The sequence below is a fragment of the Rhineura floridana genome, chromosome 2 (genome assembly GCF_030035675.1).
Source record: "Rhineura floridana isolate rRhiFlo1 chromosome 2, rRhiFlo1.hap2, whole genome shotgun sequence".
Classification (NCBI taxonomy): domain Eukaryota; kingdom Metazoa; phylum Chordata; class Lepidosauria; order Squamata; family Rhineuridae; genus Rhineura; species Rhineura floridana.
In genome coordinates, this window is record NC_084481.1 from 224,135,813 (window position 1) to 224,162,203 (window position 26,391).

Genomic DNA, 26,391 nt, shown 5'->3' on the forward strand with positions numbered 1-26,391 from the left:
AGAACACTCTCCCCTCCTGAGGCTTCCGGCAACTGGTTTTCAGAAGCATGCTGCCTCTGACTAGGGTGGCAGAGCACAGCCATCATGGCTAGTAGCCATTGATAGCCCTGTCCTCCATGAATTTGTCTCATCTTCTTTTAAAGCCATCCAAGCTGGTGGCCATTACTGCATCTTGTGGGAGCAAATTCCATAGTTTAACTATGCGCTGAGTAAAGAAGTACTTCCTTTTGTCTGTCCTGAATCTTCCAACATTCAGCTTCTTTGAATGTCCACGAGTTCTAGTATTATGAGAGAGGGAGAAGAACTTTTCTCTATCAACTTTCTCAATGCCATGCATAATTTTATACACTTCTATCATGTCTCCTCTGACCCGCCTTTTCTCTAAACTAAAAAGCCCCAAATGCTGCAACCTTTCCTCGTAAGGGAGTCGTTCCATCCCCTTGATCATTCTGGTTGCCCTCTTCTGAACCTTTTCCAACTCTATAATATCCTTTTTGAGATGAGGCGACCAGAACTGTACACAGTATTCCAAATGTGGCCGCACCATAGATTTATACAATGGCATTATGATATCGGCTGTTTTATTTTCAATACCTTTCCTAATTATCGCTAGCATGCAATTTGCCTTTTTCACAGCTGCCACACACTGGGTCGACATTTTCATCGTGCTGTCCACTACAACCCCGAGGTCTCTCTCCTGGTCGGTCACCGCCAGTTCAGACCCCATGAGCGTATTTGTGAAATTCAGATTTTTTGCTCCAATATGCATAATTTTACACTTGTTTATATTGAATTGCATTTGCCATTTTTCTGCCCATTCACTCAGTTTGGAGAGGTCTTTTTGGAGCTCTTCACAATCCCTTTTTGTTTTAACAACCCTGAACCCCTGTCCTGGACGGGGTTACACTCCCCCTAAAGGACCGGGTTCGTAGTCTGGGAGTCTTTTTAGACTCTTCCCTCTCACTTGAGGCTCAAGTAGCCTCGGTGGTTAGGAATGCGTTTTACCAACTTCGGTTGGTAGCCCAGCTACGTCCCTATTTGAGTAAAGAGGACCTTACATCAGTGGTACATGCTCTGGTAACCTCACGTTTGGATTACTGTAATGCGCTTTACGTAGGGCTACCTTTGAAGACAGTTCGGAAGCTACAACTAGTGCAAAATGCGGCGGCCAGATTGCTGACAAGGACCAAGCGGTCCGAGCATATAACACCTGTTCTGGCCAGCTTGCACTGGTTGCCAATATGTTTCCGGGCTAGATTCAAAGTGTTGGTATTAACCTATAAAGCCTTATACGGTGCGGGACCACGATACCTTGCGGAACGCCTCTTCCGATATGAACCGGCCCGTGCACTACGTTCTGCTACGAAGGCCCTCCTCCGGGTTCCAACTCACAGGGAGGCCCGGAGGGTGATGACAAGATCTAGGGCCTTCTCAGTGGTGGCCCCCGAACTATGGAACAGTCTCCCTGAGGAAGTACGCCTGGCGCCGACTCTGCTCTCCTTCCGGCGCCAGGTCAAAACCTTCCTATTCTCTGAAGCATTTTAAGTTACACTGATTTAATTTTAAAAATGTTTATTGTATTGGATTGTTGATTGTATTTTAGTATTATTTTGTTATTCATTGTATTTTTATGCTATTTTATGTTCACCGCCCAGAGAGCTATTGCTAGTCGGGCGGTATATAAATTTAATAAATAATAATAAATAATAATAACAATTTAGTGTCGTCAGCAAACTTGGCATACATGTGTTTTGTTACATACAGATGTAGTGGGTGGCTGAAATGAGCTGGAACTTCCCAGCATGTCTATTCTCCGTGTACCCACAGCAGAAACACATACAATGATTACTACGTTGTGCCCACAAGGTTGTGTGCTAATTCCTACACAGAAGAACTTTTTCTGTACCAATTTTACAAAGCTTGGTAAAGCCTTCTTTTTTTCTTATGCTCAGGGGAATGAGAAATACCATAATTTAGCACTACTCTGTAATGAAATACTGTTCTCTTCTGCACTGGTCTACATGCAAAACAGTGCTATTTTATTGTAATTTTATCGATTGCAAGGCGTGTAACAGCCCATCTGGGCTAGTCGCATGGGATAAATATATATTTGTATGTGTGTATCTAGCATTGCATACATTCAAGTGTAAACAAGATAAATATTTGTGAGTGTGTCTGTATATAAAACTAGCAGAGCAAACAATGAAATGCAACCACCAGTAACTATTTTCCATTGACGGCAAAGTGGTTTGGCTTATATTAAGTCTTCAAAAACTGTGAATTACCTGAACATCTAAAAATTCAATGTTTAAGACTTTCTTGAACATAAACCCTGCTGCATCAGTGCAAAGGTTCATTAATCCAGCATCTAGTTTCCAAGAGTGATCAGTCAGAGGCTTCCAAGAAGCCCACAAGGAGGGCATGAAGGCAATAGTCCCCCCCTCCCGCCTCAGTAACTGCCACCCAGATGCTTACTGCTTGTGAAGCTGGAGTTCCATTTAGCTATCCTATATTCTAATAGCAAACATTCTCTGAGTCTGGATCCTTACGTAGCCAAAACACCACCATCCATGCACAAGAGGAAGGTCTTAAGCTTGAATGAAAGAGCTTCTTCTTCAGCAATGAAGCAACTTATGATAGGGAGGTGATTTAGGAGCTGGAGGCTCCACCCCTTCCTGGCTCTCAGCCAATCCCTGATCCAGGGAGGTGCTTCTATGCGCTCCCCTCTCACGTGCAGCTAGCCAGGCACTTGAACAGTAGCTCTGGAGTTCTCTGCTCCTGTAGCCCTGGGGGAGATGAGGGGGGCCTGAGGGAGCTGGTATGGGAACGTCCAGTTCTGGGATATGGATATCTGGATCCATTGGCTTTTCAGGATCTACAACAGTGTGAAGATCTGGAGAATCCAGCACCCTTGCTCCTCATCTGAGGAGATCTCAAGGTCTGGGCAAAGCTGAACCCTGACACCTCCCAAAATAATTGGTTCAGGCATATCTTCCTCAGTCAAGACCAATGCAAAGAATTCTTTTCACACCTTTGTGACCAAATGTCCTAATTTGCTCCCTGACACTTTTTCTTCTTCTGATGTATTAATATAACTGTTTATTGTTTGAATGATTTTTGCTCTATGATCCTCATTCTCCTTTCACTTACATTCATTTCCATTCATATTTGTTTTGCAAGAGATTGCACTTTCCTCGTTTGGATACTTTTTAGCATGTCTTTTTAAACTTCTCACTGAGCAGGGCAAACATGGAATTGGTTTCCAGAAAATTGAAATATTTTCCCAATCCTGGTGATGTGGCCAACTGCAAACATTTCATATTTCCAGCTCTGTGCAAAGCCAGCCCTTTAAAAAATATCTGATTGTGGCTCCTAAGGAATTTAATTTTTTCCCCACCATAAATGAACACTTGAATTAATAATCAAAGGGGAGATCATTTCAGCATGCTGAAGGACCAGTACAGGCCTGCATCATATAATGAGGAACTGAGAAATGAACTGGTAGAAGCAAGCTATTAGCTATCAGGTGCTAAGTTCAGACCAGCAATGTTTCTTATTCAATATTTCATAGGACTCTGAAATGCACATCTAAGTTAGCAACATAACAGTGAGGTGACACCTCAGTATATCAGCACAACAGACAATTCAGCAACACTTCGAGGGCCGCCTTGAGGCTGCAGTGCTTCATCAAGACATTGCCTAGATTAGGACCTCCAGATCATCTTCTTCACTTCAATAGGCTCTCTCTCAAGTGGCTAATAAAGCTGTATTCCCTGCAGGCCTAGAGAGCTTCAATCTGTCAACCACTATGCCCTGGAAGGTGTGGAAACGAAGGAGCAATCATAACAGGGAATTACAGCTTTAAGAAGTGATAGTACTGACAGCAAAAGATCAAGTGCATTCAATTTTTTCCTGACTGGAGACCAGGGCACAGCAACAGCCCAATTAAGGTAAAAGTCAGTAAGCCAAAAAAAGCCAGCACGGACTTTTAAGAAAATCCTGTCCTCAGGGGCCATGTAAAGCATTTTATATATTGTACCTCAGTAACTCTGACGCAAAGGCCAGGGCTTTATAGGTGCCTGTGTCCTGCCTGAAGTCAAGAGTTCCAGTCTCAGACGTGGCTGTGATTTTTATTAAAGTTACAGTTACATCAAAAGCAGTGCGCCTCATTAACCTAACTAAGCTTTCTAGGAACTTTTGCCCTGGCTACTCTGACTAAGTGTGATTCTGCAGTGCTCCGACACTGACACAGCAATGAACCCCTCCCCAGAGTCAACTTGAGTAGGCTTGGCTTTCGCACGTAAGAGTTGGCTCCTCCTCAACGTCTGTTGAATCTCCCGCTTCAGCTGCTGCCGCACATAGGGCAAACGATACTGGCTCTCCACTTCCCCCTCCAAGAGTTGTGGGCGGTCGGCTTGCTCAACTGTGGGAAGCCATGGGGTGCCCGGCTAGGAAGTGTCAGGTGAAGCAGGATGTGCCTCCGATGCAGGCACAGGCACAGGCACAGGGGGTGTGTCTAACGGAGCAGTCTCCAACAGGGCAGTCTATGACAGCGCTCTTTGAGCAGAATCGGGGGGAGTTGAGCTGTCAGTGACAGGGATCTGCATGCTCTGTGGTGTATTCCTGCTGCCAGTCTCTTCCCCCAGCTCATCATCCCAGACCTCAATGTCAGAGTCTGGTGTGTCGAAGCCTCCCCTCCCAACCTGGGTCACAACAGCCTGCTAGCAACAAACATTGGTGTACATACAGCACATCCAGCGGTTCAATGAGGGAGATGCCAGTTCAAATCCAAGCTCTGCTACAAATCTCACTGGGCGACCCTGGGCCAGTTGCTATCTTTCAGCATAACCTACCTCAGATGATCCAGCAGGACAGCTGTAACCCATAATCTTCCTGAAGGAAGAATGGAAATCAAAGGGACGCTTCCAAACTAGTTCTGGGGCAGTCAGATACAGCAAGTAGTCTCACTGCTTCCATATGCTCCTGAAGTTCAGCACATCATCACAGACAATCTGCTATCTCCCCTTCGGGCTCTGGAGAAGAACGGAGGTCCATCCCTGACCTGACTGTGGGCTTCCAGGATGCTCAGATACAATGAATCTTCTTTCTCTCTGCCTTCCAAGTACCTCTGAAGCTCAGACTAACATGAGGGGAGGAATAATGTCAGTGATAATCAAATATTTTGACTAGAAACCAAGACTAAGTGAAAAAAATGGGTTAGGTCAGACTGCTGTTAACAAAAGATTTGGGATCTTGCACAGTTCAGGAAGCAAAACAACCTTAGAAGATAACACTCACGGTTAAAAAGTATAACTCAGTTAAACAGGTGCCAGCCATCAGGCTACTTTGGTATGCCAGTCTAGGGCAGAAGACAAGAATGAGACTGAATCCCATTCTCCCTCCACTTGCTGCAACCAAGATATGCATAGCTTGGTTGTGATAAGAGCTCCATCCTGGCAGAGGGAGAGATGCAGCAGGAAACAGGAGGACTGTGAGGAGCTGGATTGGGATTCAAATCCTCAGAATTCCACTAAGACTCCAAAAAAAGATGCATAATATATTTAAGTGCATCAGGGTCTTTTTTTTTTTTACGTATTCATGAAGATTCTGCAATTGGAATACACTAGAATTACCCCTACACTTGAAAATCTGCCATGCCAACACCACATCCATCTTATGCATCAAGACAGATATTACTCTATAGCTGATTAATTGTCTGATTCTTCCTCGAAGACAAGGGTTATTAATCAGGGCACTGAATTATTTTTCACAGCCTCCAAGCCATTGTCTTTTGCTTCAGCCATTGTCAGATCTAGAGCCTTGCTTGGAGGAAAGTTCTAATTTGGTCCTGTTTGGGGTCGCAATTTAAAGCAGACACTTATTCAATGCATATCTAAATTTGAAAATGGTGCCTTGTAGGAGATATATGAAGTCCTATCAGTGAACAATATTCCACACCTTCAGGGATCACCTATGCATTACTACTGACAGAGAAACATTTGCCAACAGGCAGTGTATATTAAATAATGTTTACCCATGTCTCCAGGCAAGTTTGGACAAAGATGGGGGGGGTGTTAAGTGTGACTGCATTACCACCATATATTCCCTGTAGAGTTTGCTTCCGTTATATAGATACTCCAGTTCGGTGATGGCTAAGAGAAAGGGATTTATAATAGGTAGCTTGAATTGTGGCATTTGAAAAAATACTACACACACTTATGCAACTAGACATAGCTTTTTAATTAAGTACTGCTATGCTTACAAGTTTTTTAAAGAATTATTTCCCCACCTATCATCATCATTGCCCCACCTATTTCCCCACATATCATCATCCATTTAGCCCATGGTTTTTCAAACTGTGGTATGTTCTCTCCAACCGGACACCAGATTATCTAAGAATCCCACAATCTGAATTTTCTCTGTCTTGCCCTAAGGGAAAGGGGACCACTGGAGCTCAACCGTGTTTCCACTCCCACCAATTTACAGCCAGCTCTTTAATAGCTCTGCAAGGCAAGTATGCTGGCTCATGAATGGAAGTAACCAAAGCCACCTCTTTAAGAGGCATAGTGTCTTTGCCTAAAAGTAAGTGGCTTATCGTAGCAAAGGGGAGGAGGAAAGTCAGGCGTTGTCTCGGAGGTAATGGTGGCGCCTCAAGAGGCAGAAGCAGACCCAGCTCCCAAGAAGGAGCGCCCAGCTTTAGGCCAGGAGATTTCGGTGGGACAGGCATTTTCGTGAATAGCTGGACTTTCCCTGCCTGTTTAAAAGCATGGTTGGTAGGCAGGACCAGTTATTGGAACAATTTCACGCTCCTGTGCAGTCTCAGGTCGCAGCTCCTGATCCCTTGATCCTCAGTGGCATTTAGGGAAACTTAAAGCTCCTCTCCTGAGTTGGTTTGCCTCATCGCTGGTGCCTAAGGGAGTCTGGAATAATTTCTGATTTTCTCCTGTTGCTGGGTTTACACTGTCAATCTACTAGAATAAAGTGTGGCTTCTTTACTTACAAGAAAGCACACCTGTTGTCGTTCTTGGGCAGGAGACAAGACAAGCCCACACAAACATGCAGCCTCTCAGAGTTGAGCTTGTAGCTACTTTGCTCCTCCCTGGTCCTTTCTGCTGTAGAACCATACTGAGTGAAGCCAAGGTTTGACTTAGCGTGTCATCTGAACCTGGACTCCTGATTAAGCTTTCTCTTAACCAACCATAAACTGTGGCTACAACTCATGATTAGTTAGAACAGAGTTTAGCCACAAGGCCCTGTTCAGATAACACACTAAGCCAAACTTTGGCTTAGCAGTGTGCAGCAGTAAAAAGGCTTAATATCAAGCAAACCAGGAAAAGGAAACCCTTGGTGCTCTTATGATAAACCACATGACCTGCATTTCCTTAAATTCTAGCTGGTTTCATTCAACAACAACCACCTTCACACACTGCAGTTTGTGTTAATGAGAATCTGAATAATTTCATTGTATAGCCTTTCCCCACTCTTTGCTTATTTCAGTTCATGAAACAGATTCACAAGCTTCATCAGAACACTGCAGCTTCTAAAAAAATTCAACTGATTTGACTATAATTAGCCCACAGCTTTGTTGTATTCTGCACTAGTTGATCTCCCTTTAAAATGCAGCCCCCATCATGTTTTTCTTTCCTTTGTTCCAACACAAAAGATTTCCAAGCATGGAAATTTTCAGCGAAAATGAAAATTCTTCATTAAAAAAATGTGTTAAGCTGCAAAAGAAGAGCATGTACCTCAGAACAAAGGGACCTCTTGAATAACCCTCAAACCATTCCATGTTATCAATGCCTTTCAAGAGCACTGATCTCAATGTCTGAAAGCATTTGCTCTTGAAAGATGAACTACATTTTACTTGCAAACATAACATAATATAATAAAACCCCAACGGCTGCTGCATTTAGGCAAAGCGGATTCAGAAAACAGTGTTCAACCCATCCCTTGACTGCTTGTTTTCCACTGCAACACACACGCACCAGCTGCTTTTCCCCTGCAGGTTTCAGATACATTGACACCTTACAGGTGCTTTGCCTTAGGGAACTGCCATCAGGATGTTATTACATTCATTTGAGTATAACTCACAACTAAGCCAAGGAAGGGGAGGCTACTTACTGAACTAGTAACTTTTTAAAGTTGTTTGGGATGAAAGCAAGATCATTTTATTTATTTATTAGATTTATATCCCACCTTTCCTCCCAGTAGGAACCCAGGGCAGCATGATCAATGTATTGACACCTGACTCAAGGCAGCAATCATGTTCATGCTTCAACAGATCCATTATAGCACCACAGACAGGTAAGCCCACTGATGAACAAGGAGGTTCCCCTCCCAGGGTGGCCCATTACAGCACTGCTACTGGATAAGCAAGCACGGGGGGCTTCCACATCTCTCCCTGCAGCCCACCTCTCCCTACAATACAAGCAGGTTACCTGGCGGCAATGCTGTAATGGCCACTGCTTGTGAGGGCAGTGGGAAAGGGAGCAGATGAGCCTCCCCCTGACTCATCAGTGGGCTTACCTGGAGGCAGTGCTACAATGAGCCATCACCTTCAAATAAGCCTGCTTAGGATAAGGAGTGCAAGGAAGTATCCAAGTAGCACAGGTACGGGAACGAGGGTGCTGAAAAGCCAGAGCCACTCCTGCCTGTATTAATAAATTCATATCACACTGTTGTGTTATCATGGTGATATCAATCTGCAGACTCTCTGTGTGCGTAGTAGGAAAGCATAGGATTGTTTTTTTTTAATCTGAACACAGCATAAGAACATAAAAAGAGCCCTGCTGGATCAGGCCAATGGCCTCTCTAATCCAGCATCCTGTTCACGCAGTGGTCAACCAGATGCCCCAATGGGAAGCCCGCAAGTATGCCCAGAGTTCAACAGCCCTCTCCCCACTTGCAATTGCCTGCAACTGGCTTCAGGTATGCTGCCTCCAACAGTTAAAGCAGCACAAACTAGTGGAGGTAGTTTTGTGTATCGGAAAGCACAAACAATCTCAAAACTGGGATGTATTTGTTCCTTCCTGATTTTCCCTTGTAATTTTCACAGCACAAACGCTGAAGAAAAAGAATTGCATAAGACTGCAATTTTCTGCAAAACAGAAACTGCATCTACCCATCTGCTAGAAGCAGCCAATAAACAGAACATTTCTACAAATCCTCCCACTCATGTGAACTCAAGCCAAAAGAACAGAACACAAAATACCATCTTCCCCTTTGAATGGAAAGGGTTGAAAGTGTCGTGGCTGTGATTTCTTTCTCCATTCCTCACATGTGTGCACACACTTTTAGAACAAGTCAATTCCAGACCAGAATTTCAAGAAATGTTTCTTCTAGTGATATGCTGCCAAAATACATGTTTTATTTTGCAGACTGCCAATGTAATGAAGAGAGAAAAGTGCATCCAGCATGAGAGAAAACGCTAGGGCTCAAATCCACAAACAAGCCCAGGTGAAAAAGCAGAACACTAATGAAACCAGTGGCAAAAAAACCCAATCACGTCGAGGAGCTTATGGAAGTAGATGAAATCTCTCCATCTCCTTCTACACCAGGGCAACAAGCTGGTCCACAGGGAAGCACCAAAAAGTATACTATAGTTAACAAGGGCAAGCAAACCACATGGTCCTGCTCTGTCAGCAATAACAGCAACCTTCCATGGCCACCACGTGTCTGAATCATCAGCAAATTATTGTACATCTCGGTTCTTCCCCTTCACACCCAAGAAAGGCAGCTCCTGAATACAATCAGTGTATCCCCCCCCCAAAGAAGATATTCTCATTACAGATCATCTTGCAGGAATTCAGCAGGATACCCATCACCATCACCAAGTGAGATAATAGTAAGATTGCTCCAGCTTGAGGAAGGGCAGTGGTCAAGCAAACATTTTGCTTGCAAGCGGTCCCAGGTTCAATCCCTGGCAACTCCACGTGGAGCTGGGAAAGACTCCTATCTGAAACCCTAGAAAGCCACTGCCAGTCTAAGACTGAGTTAGATGGATCAGTGGACAAAGGCAGCTTCCTGTCTTCACCCAAAAGCTTTCATTCATTATGGCAGTGCCTCAATACAATGCAAAAAGAAGCGAAATTTCACTGATGGTCTTCACGTTCACTACACATGAGGTATACCTGGTGCCTGAACTGACATCCTCAGAAACTCAGCTTCAGGGGGGTGTATGCGCGCCTGAAACCTGATAGCAGCATGCAGCAACCACTCTGATTCCCGCCATGCTTCCAGTGGTAGTTACAATGACTCAATAGTAATGTTTTGGGCTTCTTTCTTCAACCCCTGATAAACGAAGCCTTGAAGAACGCTTAAAAGAACAGCCTGTCGCATTTTAAGATCACTCACTACTTTAATTTAGTGATCTAAAAATCACCCCTAATGGGAGGTCAAAATGGTGGTGAAAAACAGGGAAACAGGGCAGGGGGAAATGGTGCCTCTTAATATAGAACACCTATTAGAAACAGAAATGGACCAAGGCCAGAAAATGCACACCCTGTTGATTGCTGAATGGCAAAAAGCCTTTGATTCCACGAAAGACACACTGGATAAACTAGCACAAAAAAACCCTTGCTATTGAAATGACAGCTAATGAAGCTATGGAATTAAGCATCACAACGTCTGATAAAATCCAACTACTTTTAAAAGCTAGCAAAGAACTAAACATAAAGGTGGATGAACAGGAGAACAGAGCAAAACACCAGAACATACGTTTTCATGGGGTCCCCGAAGAAAAGGAACAGGGGGACATGACTGCATTTCTTACAACATGGTGGTCCAAAGAACTCCCCGAGGTCCCTGTCACCCCACTAGCTCTGGAGCATGCTCGTCGTAGCTTGGCTCCTAAGCCTAAAACTGCTGCAATGCCAAGAGATATTATAGTGGCTTTTGCTCACTTTCAAATAAAGGACAGATTTATGAGAGCCATTAGAGACAATGGAGGGCTGTAGAAAGTGGAGTCCCTCAAGGATCGGTATTGGGACCTGTACTTTTCAACTTGTTCATTAATGACCTAGAATAGGAGTGAGCAGTGAAGTGGCCAAGTTTGCTGACGACACTAAATTGTTCAGGGTTGTTAAAACAAAAAGGGATTGCGAAGAGCTCCAAAAAGATCTCTCCAAACTGAGTGAATGGGCGGAAAAATGGCAAATGCAATTCAATATAAACAAGTGTAAAATTATGCATATTGGAGCAAAAAATCTTAATTTCACATATACGCTCATGGGGTCTGAACTGGCGGTGACCGACCAGGAGAGAGACCTCGGGGTTGTAGTGGACAGCACGATGAAAATGTCGACCCAGTGTGCGGCAGCTGTGAAAAAGGCAAATTCCATGCTAGCAATAATTAGGAAAGGTATTGAAAATAAAACAGCCGATATCATAATGCCGTTGTATAAATCTATGGTGCGGCCGCATTTGGAATACTGTGTACAGTTCTGGTTGCCTCATCTCAGAAAGGATATTATAGAGTTGGAAAAGGTTCAGAAGAGGGCAACCAGAATGATCAAGGGGATGGAGCGACTCCCTTACGAGGAAAGGTTGCAGCATTTGGGGCTTTTTAGTTTAGAGAAAAGGCGGGTCAGAGGAGACATGATAGAAGTGTATAAAATTATGCATGGCATTGAGAAAGTGGATAGAGAAAAGTTCTTCTCCCTCTCTCATAATACTAGAACTCGTGGACATTCAAAGAAGCTGGATGTTGGAAGATTCAGGACAGACAAAAGGAAGTACTTCTTTACTCAACGCATAGTGAAACTATGGAATTTGCTCCCACAAGATGCAGTAATGGCCACCAGCTTGGATGGCTTTAAAAGAAGATTAGACAAATTCATGGAGGACAGGGCTATCAATGGCTACTAGCCATGATGGCTGTGCTCTGCCACCCTAGTCAGAGGCAGCATGCTTCTGAAAACCAGTTGCCGGAAGCCTCAGGAGGGGAGAGTGTTCTTGCACTCGGGTCCTGCTTGCGGGCTTCCCCCAGGCACCTGGTTGGCCACTGTGAGAACAGGATGCTCGACTAGATGGGCCACTGGCCTGATCCAGCGGGCTCTTCTTATGTTCTTATGTTCTTATGAGATGCGACAGCAAAGAAATCATGGTACTTCAAGACCTTGGTTTGGAAACCCTAAGGAAAAGACATGATCTGAGACCTGCAACAGAAAAACTGCAAGCTGCCAAGATTAAATATCATTGGGGGTTCCCATTTCATTCTATGTGTTGAAATAGATGGCATGTTGCACACAGCTACTACAAAAAAAGAAACCCACCACATCCTTTGCTTACTAAACTTAGGAATTCCATGGGATACAGTCATACCCTGCTTAACGTTGCTTCACTTAATGTTGCCTCGCTATAACGTACATGCTCCATACGTCCCCATACCCCGCTTAACGTTCACGCACTTCGCAATAACGTACACTTTATCGGCATGACGCCGCTGCCATCTAGTGGTGATTGCGTGCAGTACAAGTGAAGACAATTGCTTCACTTAACGTTTATTTTTGCTTATAGTATACTCTCCGGTCCCATTGCGAACATTAAAGCGGGGTATGCCTGTTGTGAAGAACTGGATAAAGAATATTAGGATTTCCACTTAACGTTTATTTTTGCTTATAGTATACTCTCCGGTCCCATTGCGAACATTAAAGCGGGGTATGCCTGTTGTGAAGAACTGGATAAAGAATATTAGGATTTCCAAGACTCCGAAAAATGGAATACAGTCTCCTCCAAAAAAAAAGGCGCCCCAGATTCAATCAACAAACAGAACCACTCAGCGCCCTCTGCAATCCAACTCCTTGTCTCAGAGAGGGAAATGAAGTTCACAGTTAAATCTAATGTTCTTTTATAATAAGGACACTGTTATATTTGATATTACACTCAAGCAAATTCTGGTATTACTGCTTTAAATTTCTAAAATGGGGTTGCAAAGTTATTACATTTTAATACTATAGATCACCTTTTTAAACACAACCTGATTTTCAATTTAGACACATTGGGGTATACAATATCTTGTATAAAAGGAGGGGGGAGAAAAGGGGGAGGGAAATAAAAATAAAGTAAGTCAAAATATGAGTGGCGGGAACGGGGAAAAACAATGCTTACTAGTGGTTTTTATCCCCTAGATGATTTACCTATGCAGGATAACACACTCTTGGAGAGGTGTTACAGGGTCCCACCAAGGGGTAGGAATTCTGCCAAAAGTGGGTTTCATTAGTTCTGTTTTATATAATGTTAATAATTGTTATTGCTTCTCTCTGGCACGTTTAGCAAATTGGAATTGATGCTTCCATGGGACACGTGCTACTCTGGCTAAAGCTTGGGGCTGATGTATCTCCTTTACCACCTTTAATCTGATTATGGAAGGTGATGTAAACATCTACACTCTGAATGTTAAAGATTTAGGCAATCCGGTTAAAAGAAGGAGAATCTCTAATTTTATCATAAAAAATAAACCCCACATTATTTTTCTCCAAGAAACCCACCATAGTAAAGAGGTTTTACAACTTTTACCCCAAAATTTCTATAGAGAGAAATACTCTTATGGCTCATCCAAAAGCAGAGTGGAGGCTATATTGATAACATGGTCTCTTCCTTTTAAACATATTCAGAAATATTCAGAAAGACAGAAAAGGTTGATTAATTTTCATTAAAGGGAAATTGGGTGATTAAAACCTGACTTTAGCATCCTCACATGCCCCCAACAAAAACCAATTACATTTTCTTGCCTCCTCTCTTACAAAATTATGTAAATTTGCAGAAACTGAACTGATAATAGAGGACACCTTAATTGGGCTGCTGATCCAATGTGGGACAAATCAACAACCTTTGTTTCATCTAGATCTGCCCAGTCTACTACCAAAACTAATTTTCAAGATATCCTATCTAAATACAACTTAGTGGATGCATGGAGGACTTTACATAAAATGGAAAGGGGCTACACATTTTACTCATTTAGGTATAAACGTTATTATAGGCTAGTTTACCTCCTTATATCCAGCACTTTACAAGCCACACTACAGGAATCACAAATTGGGTCTTTTTGGATCTCAGACCACACCCCAGTATGGGCAACATTAACTCTAAGAGAAAAAGAAAAAATAACACCAACCTGGAAATTTGACAACTCTTTGCTTACCAATCAATTAGCCACAGAGGCTATTCAAATGGCCATTAACAATTACTTCACACACAACACGGGTAGGAGTTAAAGAAAATATCATCTGGGATGCAATCAAAGCAATAATACGAGGATGTTGTATTACAGAGAAAAATGTTGCAAAAACAAAAATCTATCCTGAAATCTATCCTGAAAAACAATCTTTATGAAGAACTACAAAAATTAGATTGGCAGTTTCATCATAATAAAATACATAAAACAGCAAGTCACAAGACCTATCAGGCAATTTGAACAATTACTCCAGGATACACATAAGGGAGAAAAAGGTCTGGTTTCTAAAATATACTCCATTTTGCTTAATACATCCTTAAAATCCACTCTCTCACTCAAAGAACTTTAGGCTCTGAAATACAACTTAGAGACTGGAACAGGTTGTGGGAATCGAAACCGTTTAAGACCGTTTCCAGCTATGTCAAAGAACACTCATTAAAACTGGGACATCGATGGTACCACATACCTGTTCAGATCTCGAGCATGTTCTCAACAGTCTCTCCACTTTGTTGGAGAGACTGTGGCAACACAGGAACCTACTTTCATCTTTAGTGTGAATGTGAGAAAATACAAGATTTTTGGCTTTTGATCTATGATGGCATGCTATTGATTTCTCAATAACACTTTGAATTTTCTCCAAATTTGTTATTATTAAATATTCTTGATGCTGCACATTCAAAGCTGCTCTCCAAAGAACTAATCGTCTGCATGACCTTAGCAGTGAAGTTAACAATTGCATCACAATGGAAAACACCAAATAATCTTTCAATACAGCACTGGTATAATTCCCTCTAGAATATCGCCATAATGGAAATGTTTACACATGAACTGAAATTAAGAGAAGGAAAGGAGGCTCCAGACTACTTCTACTTAGTTTGGCATTCCTTTATTGCATACACCTCGGAAGATACATTTGTACATCGTCCATCTCGGAAGCCTGGCATATATGGAGACATCTATAACCATTGTAACTGTCCTACAGAGGGAAAATGGAAATCAATCCCTAAGCAGTTAGACTGTGCATCAGTTCGGTAATAGGTCAAGTGCCCTGAGAGATTTTATTCCCTTTATTTTTTTGATGTTGTTAAGTTGTATTTGTATTCAATTATACTTGTCTGATGTGAATGAGAAGCTCCAGGTTATATAAAGATACCTGTAAAGAAATAAATAAAGTTTATACAAAAAAGAAAAATCAATGGGCCGACTAACTTAGGTCCATTTAGGGGGGGAAACAAAGGAACTCAGCTTCAGTTTATATTTAGAGGTAGTTTCTGACCATTATGAAAATTTCACACTCAGAGGGAAGCTCAGAGATATCAAAGCAGTGAAGGTGGGAGAAAAGGGTTTAGAAACCGGGGGGGGGGGACAGGAAGGTCTTCAGAATCTTCAGGGAAGTTTACCTGGGAGCCACTTTGTTATGATTTAGATACATTCTTATTCTCGTGTGCCTTTTAATGAACCAGATTGTAAGGAATGACGCAAATTGTATTTTCACTCTGGGGAGGAGCCGTAACTCAGTGGTAGATCATCTGCTTTGCAATGCAGAAGGTATCAGGTTTAATCCCTGGCAACTCCAGGTAGGGCCTGGAAAGACTCCTATCTGAAACCCTGGAGAGCCGATGCCAGTCAGTGTAGACAATACTGAGCTACATGGAACAATAGTCTGCCTCAATATAAGGCAGCTTCCTTTGTTCCTAAAACGGTTCCTAAAACTGAACTGGTGGTGACTGACCAGGAGAGAGACCTAGGGACTGTAGTGGATAACTCGATGAAGATGTCGGCCCAGTGTGCGGCAGCTTGCAAAAAGGGCAAATTCCATGCTAGGGATCATTAGGAAAGGTACTGAAAATAAAACTGCCAATATCGTAATGCCATTATACAAACCTGTGGTGCAGCTGCATTTGGAATACTGTGTCTACAGTTCTGGTCGCCTCACCTCAAAAAGGATATTGTAGAGTTGGAAAAGGTTCCAAAAAGGGCAACCAAAATGATCATGGGGATGGAGCAACCCCCCTATGAGGAAACATTGCAGCATTGGGGGCTTTTTAGCTTAGAGAAAAGGTGAGTAAGAGGTGACAAGGTAGAAGTGTAATAAAAATATGCATGGCATGGAGAAGGTGGATAGAGAGAAGTTTTACTCCTTCTCTCATAACACTAGAACTTGTGGACATCCAATGAGGCTGAATGTTAGAAGATTCGGGACAGACAAAAGAAAATACTTCTTCATGCAGTGCATAGTTAAACTATGAAATTTGCTCCCACAAGAGGCAGTGATGACCACCAACTTGGATGGCTTTGAAAGAGGATTAGACAAATTCATAGAGAAGGTTATCAGTGGCTACTAGCCATGATGGCTATGTTTTGCCTCCATAGTCGGAGGCGGTATGCTTGCAAATACCAGTTGCTGGAAACAGCAGAAGGGGAGCTGCTCTTACATTCCGGTCCTGCTTGCAGCCTTTCCATGGGCAACTGGATGGCCACTGTGAGAACAGGATGCTGGACTAGGTGGGCCACTGACCTGATCCAGCAGGTACTTCTTATGTAGTTTGCTTTATCTAGCTCTTTTGTATTAATTGATGTTGAATCACAGTAAGTTTGGGTTGTTTACAGTTGATAGTTAAAGGTATGCTTGTTTTATTGACTAAATGTTATTGTATACTTTCACTGTTATTCTGGTTTTAACTTCTTTTGTGTGAACTACTTTGGGATGGATTTTATAAAATTTCCTTAAAATAGTCTTTCATAGGTAGAGGGAGCTTCAGGGATCAATGCAGCTCCAAATGCCTTTTCACGGCTGCTGCTCCAGATGCCTGTCCCCAACACACAGTTCCTCAATTCCTAGCACCCTGGAAAACGGGGACCTTTTGTAGATATTGCCAGCAGTATTTGCCCTTAGTTAAGGATTAGTAACTGCCCTACACTTCCAACCATAAGCAAAAGGCATTCTCAGGCATTCCAGAAAACTGTGGAACATAAACAGCCCAGCCAATAAAGAGTCCATTTGTTGCCATTGGTAACATGGCCAACAACCACCATTATCAAACTTGCTGAATGTCCAGACCAGCCAAGTCAAATAATGCAAGCCATCTGAAAGCTCAGAGCCAATTCTCCATGACTGGAATAATATTATGAATTCTGGTGGTCTCAGTCAACTTGTATCCCTCCCCAGGTTTTGTAGAGACAAAGAAGAACACAGAAAAGCAAGCAGACACCGCTGGCCCAGGTAGTGCACCTGGCCAATAATAAACTGCATAGCTCTGATTTTTTAAAACGTTTACATTAGCATAAACTGTGAGGGTGGAATCCCAATGGAGCACTAAGATAACTTCCCATCAGCGCAAGGCCTTCTGCTTGCACAGCAGAAGGTCCTCCCGCTCTACTCCCCCCACGCATGTCCCTAAATCTATTCGAGGGGTTTCCCCAAGCCTCTGGAGCAGATTTGGGGAGGAGAGGGGGAAAGTGCCACTGCACAAGTGGAAATCCTTACGCTGACAGGATGCAGTAGCACAATGCCGCCCTGAGCTTTGCAAATTTTGGACACAGCCCGCTAACCAGGGTTTGCAGCTGCCTGACAGCAGTGGTTAGACGGCTGCATTGCACATGGTCTACATAAGAGAGACAGAGAGAGAATATGAATTGCTTATTCACCAGAATCCCACAACTCTAAAGGAACAAAATTAAGTTTGAATAGACAAGTGTCCTTCACTCAAGGAATATCAAATTACAGTACTTAGAAAGAGGCACAGCTTTTATAGTCCTATTTATATAGATGTAATCCACCAAGAGGGTTGCACACAGAATAAAGCAAAAACATAACCACAGAAAGTATAGAAGACTTTAAAATTACACTGAATTTATAGCTGGAAATTCAATGCATTAAACCTATAGAGCACTCTTCATTAGGAATACTAGGAGGACACAAAACACAAGACCTAACCAGGTTTGCAATATGTAGTTGTTTCACTAGTTAAATGCCTTTGGGTCAATTAAAAGTCAATGACAGTATTTTTTTTTAAAGTATTAAAAACTGCTGGTGACAGGCATCATCTTAAAGGAGACATTCCTCCCCTCTCACTCAAGAGAGAATGCCTATTCTTAGATGGCAGGTCTTTAGGTAATGTACACACATCACAGATCAAATACTGTTTTATTCATATGCAAGTTTATGCAGATTTAATTAATTAATCCAGCTGATTAATCAATTAAGAGGTTCTTAATGGGTGCAAGCTCTAGACATAACACAATATAAAATGTGTGTCATTGCCTTAGTTTTATTTCATGAAGAACTATATGTGTACGCCTCAAAACATACTGGGTTCCCCAGCTATTTATATATGTAGGTCATCATTGTGCTACTCAGCATTAAAAAAAAGCCATGCGAGACAATAACTTCTTGAAACACTTGAGCTCAATTAAGACATTTCTTTAATACAACTGCTCAGCTAACAAGTTGCCAACGATGAGCATAAATGTGTGCATTCACACACGCTGAGTTAACATTTTACACGTGCTGGAAATGCACAATCATGTGCAACACACAGCTCCCTCCAGGAGTTATAATGCTGTTAACTGTGTTTTTAAATACAGTTTCAATGAAACCCCATTTACCACTAAATTTGCCAACACGCAGGCTGCACATCTAATTTTCCACAGGGAAAAAAGCTCTCACTTTAATGGGCTTACAAAAATTGCTTTATGAATCTTAGCTTTGACTTCATGCATAATACAAGGAAAGAGCGCTATGCATAATCATTGCATCTGCAGGATATAAAATGGAATGTTGAGGCTGCAGTAACGACAGCAACATCATCATTCCAGTTTTGATTACAATTAACTTGATAGCATGACAATAGGTTTCCTCATTTTGGCCAACACACCCCATTCTTTAAATCCATAGTAATGGTATACTCTACTGCAAAATAAGATCAAAGTAAGCATAAGAAATTATTATCAGGTTCTCCCACCACCTCCACAACTGTCCACAGGGTATGTCATGTTCCTAAAGCTTTAAAAAAAAAATCCATCCGTCCCAATCTAGTTCCCATATCTTACTAATACTGACCACCCTGGAAGGTTTGAGCTGCCAGTCTCAAAGAGCTGAATGTAAAGTTCCCCTTAGATTCTATTTCTGACAGATTTAAGGTTCATGAGAACTTCTGGACATATGATCCTGGTTCAACATAATTATCAGAAAATGCTATGGGCCAGATCAGTAGAAAAATCAAGGGCAACTCCTCCCTTTACATGGTATACACAATTACTCATATACATACACCAGCGCTTTTCACCACAGACTGTTAAAATCTGAAAGACGTACGTCCATGTATATATCTGAGAATCCTGACTGGGCCATCATTCGGTGGCCTGGTGCAAATGTAATGTTCCATGAATACTAATTGTGGTCAAGTGATCAGAAACACACATAAAGTTTGTAGGTTCTGTCTTTCCATCTTGTATTCAAATTCATCCCTCCTTATTTTCACAGTTAACCATGGATGCAACTTTACAATTGCACCAATGTTAATGCTAACTATGGTTAGCTGTAAACCACAGTTTGCAACCATGGTTAGAAGGAAGCTCAACATGGAAGGGGAGGAGCACATCAGATGATCCAAGTGGAACATTATGTTTGGGTTAGACCAATGACTTATTAAAAATTGTTATTGTGCATCTCCTTTTGGATAGCTAAGAAAGCACTAGTAAGTTTAGTCTGTGCACCGTTATGAAAGTGGAGCAACAAGAAGGAATTACACACTGCCCACTCAGAACTGCAAGAAGCCTTGTGGCCATCAATATGTTATAGCAGATCATATGAGGAAAAATCATACCAAAGCTTCTTAATCAGACTTGTTCTTTGATCCAGTTGAGAAGACTGAAATCAAGGATCCAGATTGCCCAAAATGGAGTGAAGGAAATTCCAGGATGAATGATGGGAATAAAAGTGAGCCAATGTAAATATTTACGTATTCCAGCTGTAACAGCAGAAGAAAATAATGTAAAAGGCAGATAGAATAGATACATGTTTATACATGAAGAGAACCAAGTCAGGAAAAATAAATAGGTTGAAAGATAAAAAATGGATTAAAAATCGCTGGTATACGCTAAAAGAGAAACAAACTGGAAAGTTTGATGATATATTCCTGCACTATAAAGTGGGTGAAAGAGAGGGAGAAATGGAATTTATGGTGGGTTAAGTGCTAAATTAAGTGTTGAATTATTGAACTCTACATATGAGATCAAGATTAAATCTTAATTCCCTTTCCTCCAAATCTGTTTTTCCTTGAATGACATGACATTGTAGGGGTGAACTAAAACTAACGGGGGGGGGGGGGAATAGCTAATTGAAACAAGGTGTTCCAATACCTACTATAAGGGGACTCAATTTCTAAATTAAATAAATTAATCAAGCAAGCAAGGGCCCCGCTTTACGGCGTTCCGCTTTATGGCGTTCTGCTGATGCGGCAGCTTTCAATCAAGGGAAATTCCCCATTTTAAAGCCGATTTGCCATTTTGCAGCATTTTGCTGCATTTTCACGCGACGCGACCCATTAAAGTCAATGGGTTTCGCTTTACGGCGGGGGCCTGGTCCCTAACCCGCCGTATAAGCGGGGCCCTACTGTATATATAAAATAGGGTTGCCAGTTCTCCGGTTTTCACCCACAGACTCTAGTTTTGGGGGGTCCTCTCAGGGTCTCCAGGTGAGTTACCCCAATCTCTGTACTCTTACCTTTCATTTAAAAAAAATTAAGTCTCTAGATGGTCTGGTTCAAGAGATATACAATGAAATGTCAGCTCCCCTCCCCCTGCAACATCTGTTCAAAGTCGGCTACTCTAATCCCCGCCCTTTCAGGTTTTTAGCCAATAAGTGAAGTCAGGAATATGATTGAAGAGAGATTTCCTAATCTCCAGGCAACAGCTAGAATCCATTGCAAATCTTGAAACAATTTCCTTTTCCTGCTTTTCTGCATATCAGAAACTGAGTGAATGTATAACCTTCAGCAACAAGAAGATTGCCTTTCTACAATACTCATTTCTCAAACCTCTCTCTGCAGTGAAGGGTCAAGTCTGTAAAGAGGTTTGGACGTTAAAAGGCAGGCAGGGCAGGGAGTTGCCAACCTGCTCTGATATGGGTATCTCTGCAGAGGATCCCTAGTCAAGCCTCACCAACAGCAGTCCTAACCATATCTACTCAGAAGTCCTGTTGAGTTCTATGGGGCTTAGGCTCTTAGTAAGTGTGCTTAGAATTGCAGCCTTCAGGGTCATCCATCTTTACTCCTGAGTGCTCCCACTTATCGTTTCCACAACACTAGGCTTCTTTCTTCCTACAATGGCCTTCTGATGACTGGCCTGGCCTAAGGGCACTTAATCCCTTCTTGCCAGAAGCAAGTAGGCTACATTAAATGTTTCCTAAGCAGGTGAGAAGGAATGATCCCATCACTTCAACTGGACCTGGGAACACCCTGATTTAGATAAGATTTAAATTTCCAATCGGAGAATTCTTTTTCTTTGAGTGGTACACTCCAAGCAACTGTGGTTGATGCTTAACGTATCATGCTTAATGACATCACTAGGGCCCACCCCTTAAATCTCAGGATTTTGGACGATTCTGACCTGGCAACCCTCATATAAAAGGTGTAGAGGTGTGGATCTGGATTAATATCCCTTTTCCATATATTTTATTTGATATTAGAGTCCTCTATGATCCTCCTGAACTTATCTGTCCCATGTCTAGCCTGAACCCTAGCACAAACTTGTCAGAATAATTTCAGAGGTAACTTATTGCCCATTATAATCAAAGTTTTGCTTTAAATTGGAGACACCGTTAGCCAAGAAAGTTATCTTGTATCTCTCAGGACCACTACTGTCTTGGTAGTGGTGAAACATATTCTGAGAATTACAAATTGCTATGGTTAACATTGATTAGGACTGCTAAGAAAATATACTTTTCCACCTCTGAACTGTGTTTTAATTTCAAAATTATCTGAACACAAGATGCACCTATTTCTTGCTGAAGAATATTTGCTAAAGATTCTGAACTGCTTCCTGCAACTTTACTTTTAGAATTTTAAAATGTGTCTTGAAAGCTGATTTCTATGAACTTGCAATATCATGGAACACGCACATCTGTAAGAAAGAAAAATACTTGCTTCATCTACATTCTCCAAGAAGTAGGACTCTGAATACAACTAACAAAGTTGATCTGTACCATGAAGTGGACATGGATAATCTGAAGCCTGTCTGTATGCCTGCCTTTGTGTCTGGCTCACATAAGGAGTGACCTTGTGGTGGAGCTAGGCAGACTGATGGACACTAGACCAGCCTTTCCCAACCTTTGGGTCCCCAGATGATCCTGGACTACAATTCCCATCATTCCTGACCATTGGCCATGCTGACAGGGGCTGATGGGAGTTGTAGTCCAACAACATCTGGGGACCCAAAGGTTGGGAAAGGCTGCACTAGACTATAGGAACGTTCCAGCTTCCCAAGTTGCAATTCCAAAACTTGACATTCATCCCCATAAGCAATAGCTCATGCTCATCGTGATTTTTTTTTTCCTGGCAGTTTTCCAATTCCTCAACTAGCTTCTGTCCCAGGTAAATTGGTAAACTGCCAGGGTGCAAAAGAGAATTGCTAAACCATTTTTTCCATCTTGGCTCTCTATGGCTGCAATCCTATGCCTCCTCGTAAAGGACCCATTGAATTTTGAGGGACTTACATCCAAGTAAGCATGCACAGGATCGGGCTGTAAAGATAATCTGTAAAGATGATAAAATGAAGTGGTCCATGCCAGCTGTGAGTGGAAGGTAGATCAGGATCTACTGGTAGATCTCTGAGTGATTTGCAGTAAATCTTTCTACCTGCATGAATCCTTTCTTCCTGCAGGAACCCCTGAGCATCTGTCATAGCATCCCTGCATGCTGCACAGGACTGTGGAACATGTTCTAAGTGGCATGTCCAGTTCATCAAGGGCACTGACCAGACCCAGCAGCCAGCAGCACTGCCCCCCATCAATTGAACATGTGCCCTAGCCTGCCATTAAGAGATTAAAGGTAAATATACAAAAATGATGTTCCCTTGCAGGGGGGCCTGTGTGCTGGTCACCATTTTCTCCTCATAAGCTTCCAAGGAAACCCAAGATTTTCCAGAAAACAGTTTGAACGGCAGTGATGTATATCAACCAAGATTTTTGAAATCAAACTAGCTATAGCACCTCAGAGAAAGACAAATGATTTCAACAACAACAAAAGAAAAGCAGGTGCCAATGGTAGACATACCTGCTCTCAAACAAATTCCTATTTAATGCTTTCGTTTAAATACGCATAGTCATGTCAACAGGCATTCTATGAACTTCAAATTGACAAAACACCTAACAAATGCTAATGAAAAGAAAAAATACAACATTGTTCCCATAATTTCAATTGCTCTTGGCCAAAAAGAGGATGGGGAGGGTGAATTATACACAATGGCCAACCAGCCCCTTTTCACACTGAAGCCGTAAGCATGCCCTCATCCACCCCAGTGCTGTGTACATGAATACAGACTGTTCTTTCAGCACCCGGGGAATCCACCAGCACACTGCTGCACACGCTAGAAAAGAGTTTCTCAGAGACAGAGCGGCAGCAAGCCAGAGGAGGGCTTGTTACACAGATTAAAGGCTGCATTCCTTTCTACCAAGTGAAAGAGATTACCCACCATGCAATGACAGTAAGGCAGCCCCAGATTAAACCACAAGAGAACACAATTCCGTGAGCAGTCTGCTTCTTTATACAACAGTTTAGCAAACATTTCACTTTCAAACACTGTCTCTGGAACATGTGTGCATGCGTTTTACTTCGGTGGGTCTTAAACCAGCTTAAATCCAAACTCTCCAGTTTGATGGTGTCATGATTAAGCAGCCCTTTTCACTTTTCAGCGGAGTCAAAAGAAGCAAAGCACATAGTTCAAGAATTCTTTCCAGGGGTCACTGTTGAGGATCCCAGATACATTCTTAAAACAAAAAGACTTTCAAATGTTATCCTAGCTGCATGGAAGCTGCTTATCTAGGAGCCGCTCCTACGTGGCTGGAGGAATTTTGAATTCAGAGATGGGGAACCCGTGACCCTTCAGATGCTGTCGGACCCCGACTCCCCTCAGCCCCCAACCAGCATAGTGAATGGTCAGGAATAATGGAAGTTGTAGTCCAGTCACATCTGGAAGACCACAAGTTCCCCAGAAATGCTTTAAATGATCTGGCCATGGAATCAGCAGCAGGGAGGCTCTCTAAGGCAGCCTTTGCCGACCCATTTTGGACTATAATTCCCATCAGCCCCAGGCAGCACAGCTAATCTTTAATTTGGAGACATTTGAAAAATACATGCCTGAACAACTTTGGGCTACCTTTAGATACCCTTGCTTAGAGTGATTAATTACCTTCTTTAAGGGAGTCTTGCTGACATTACTGACACTATCAGTTGTATGAAACAAAACTCTGGGGCAGAAAAATCAGGTTACAAGCAATCTTACAGGACTGTTGGCAAGGACTCATGAGAAAAATCAGTCAATTCTTACATCAGAGAAGAAGTAACACCCTAGCTTAGTCTCCAAGCGATGAAGGGTATCCACTGATAACAACAGCAGAGTCAAACAGCCAAAAGAAAGCTTAAAATAAAGAGGGAACATTCAGAGGAAATTGGAAGTAAAAACAGTATTTCATAATTTTTTTTAAAGGTAGTATCTATTTTCTGCTAGAAAAAAATGTAATTGTACAACATGTTTTTAAAAATAAAATCTGCATCATAATGGGCACAGTACATCTTGCAGCACACACAGCCCAACCCATGTGATTGGCACACATTAGGAGGACTCTGGACTGGCCGTGTCTAGTGTAAATATGGGAACCTGCCCTTGCCTGGGCAACACAGCAATACCTTGTAGCTTCCTGTACTCCATGTTCCAGCTTCTACAACACAAAGACACTTAACAGGAGAGCACTCCCTCCAAGTCTAGATTCAGGCACAGCTCCAAACTGGCTCTGGCACTAATGTACAAGCCTGCCTCAATAAATAGATGGTGTATATAAACAACACTTGATGGGTTGAACTGGCCAGGCTTTATTATTAAACATATATCCTGCCATTCTTCTATCATAGAGCTCAAGGCAAGGTACACAGGGTTTCCCAAGGGCTCCCCATCCAAGCATTGACCAGACCAAGATTTCCTTAGCCTCAACAAGGTTGCTGCAGCAGACCATGCTTTTCCATGATTTTGTTTCACAACAACTTTAAAGACTGCTAGGGCAGGGGGTGTTGTTTCCCAGAGGACATACGTTGTTGCTGTAGGAGGCTTCTTCACAAAGATTATGATAGTGCACATGTCAATACCACTTTTGGTCTGGAAACATAATGTGGAGGGGGGGAAAAGGAGTCTGCCAAATTTCAATGCAAAGATACTGTGGTCCTCTTGAATGTGAAAAACACTAATGACTGACTGATTTTAATTCAGTTATACCATCACAGAACTCAAAGTGGAGTACATAAAGTTCCAAAGTAGTCTCCCATCCTGATTCTGATCAGACCCACATCTACTTAGCTTCAGGAAGGTAGCTGCATCATGTGCCCTCAGATCATGCCCTGGGAAATGCACTCACTCTATTGTGAGGAAATTGAGTGCAACTGTTCTGCATCAGCCTGCTAGAGAACTCATGGGACTCAGTGACTGCACTGGAGGAACTGGGTCCCAAGAGCGCTTGGTTCAAGTGCCAGCTGAGCCAGGCCCTCTATGGATTAGCAAATTACTCTTAGCCTTATGTATGGCACTGGGCGATCCATAATAGGTATCCTGCTGCTGTTGTTGCTTTTAAGTTTAATAGCAGCCATGGGCAGCTCCAAATCCAATCAAAACTGTGTAATTTTCCTCATATAAATTCCCTCTTTTAACACTGAACCACATGAGGGCATCAAAATAGCTGTCCATCCATCCCGCTTCTCCAATAGTTATCTATCGAAAAAGGCCGTTCTTTTCTAAAACACCGTCCAAAATCAGTAGCTAGCAGTTTAAAATAGAACTATTTAGCAGGGCAGTCTTATCCTTGGTTTTACTTTTTAAAGAAGTTATAACAAGTTACCATTCTGGAGAGTCTGTGCCCGCGATTCCTTTCCCAAGTTGACATGAAATCCTCCAACCGTTTGCGTTTTTCCTGCCGCTACAAGGGAGAAAAAAGGAAAAGCCTGTCAAATGCA

General features: G+C 42.4%; 1 protein-coding gene across 5 annotated transcripts in view; it reads right to left on the bottom strand.

Annotated features, from left to right (window-relative positions):
• BRF1 (BRF1 RNA polymerase III transcription initiation factor subunit) overlaps window positions 1-26,391 on the bottom strand; it is a 298,365-nt gene that overhangs the window by 251,823 nt on the left and 20,151 nt on the right. For all 5 annotated transcript variants that reach the window (XR_009760784.1, XM_061612349.1, XM_061612347.1 and 2 more), the window contains exon 2: window positions 26,277-26,354. Coding sequence is in view for 4 of the 5 variants with exons in the window: in XM_061612349.1 (XP_061468333.1) it covers window positions 26,277-26,354 (78 nt within the window). In the remaining variant the exon portion in view is untranslated. The remainder of the gene's footprint in view (window positions 1-26,276; window positions 26,355-26,391) is intronic.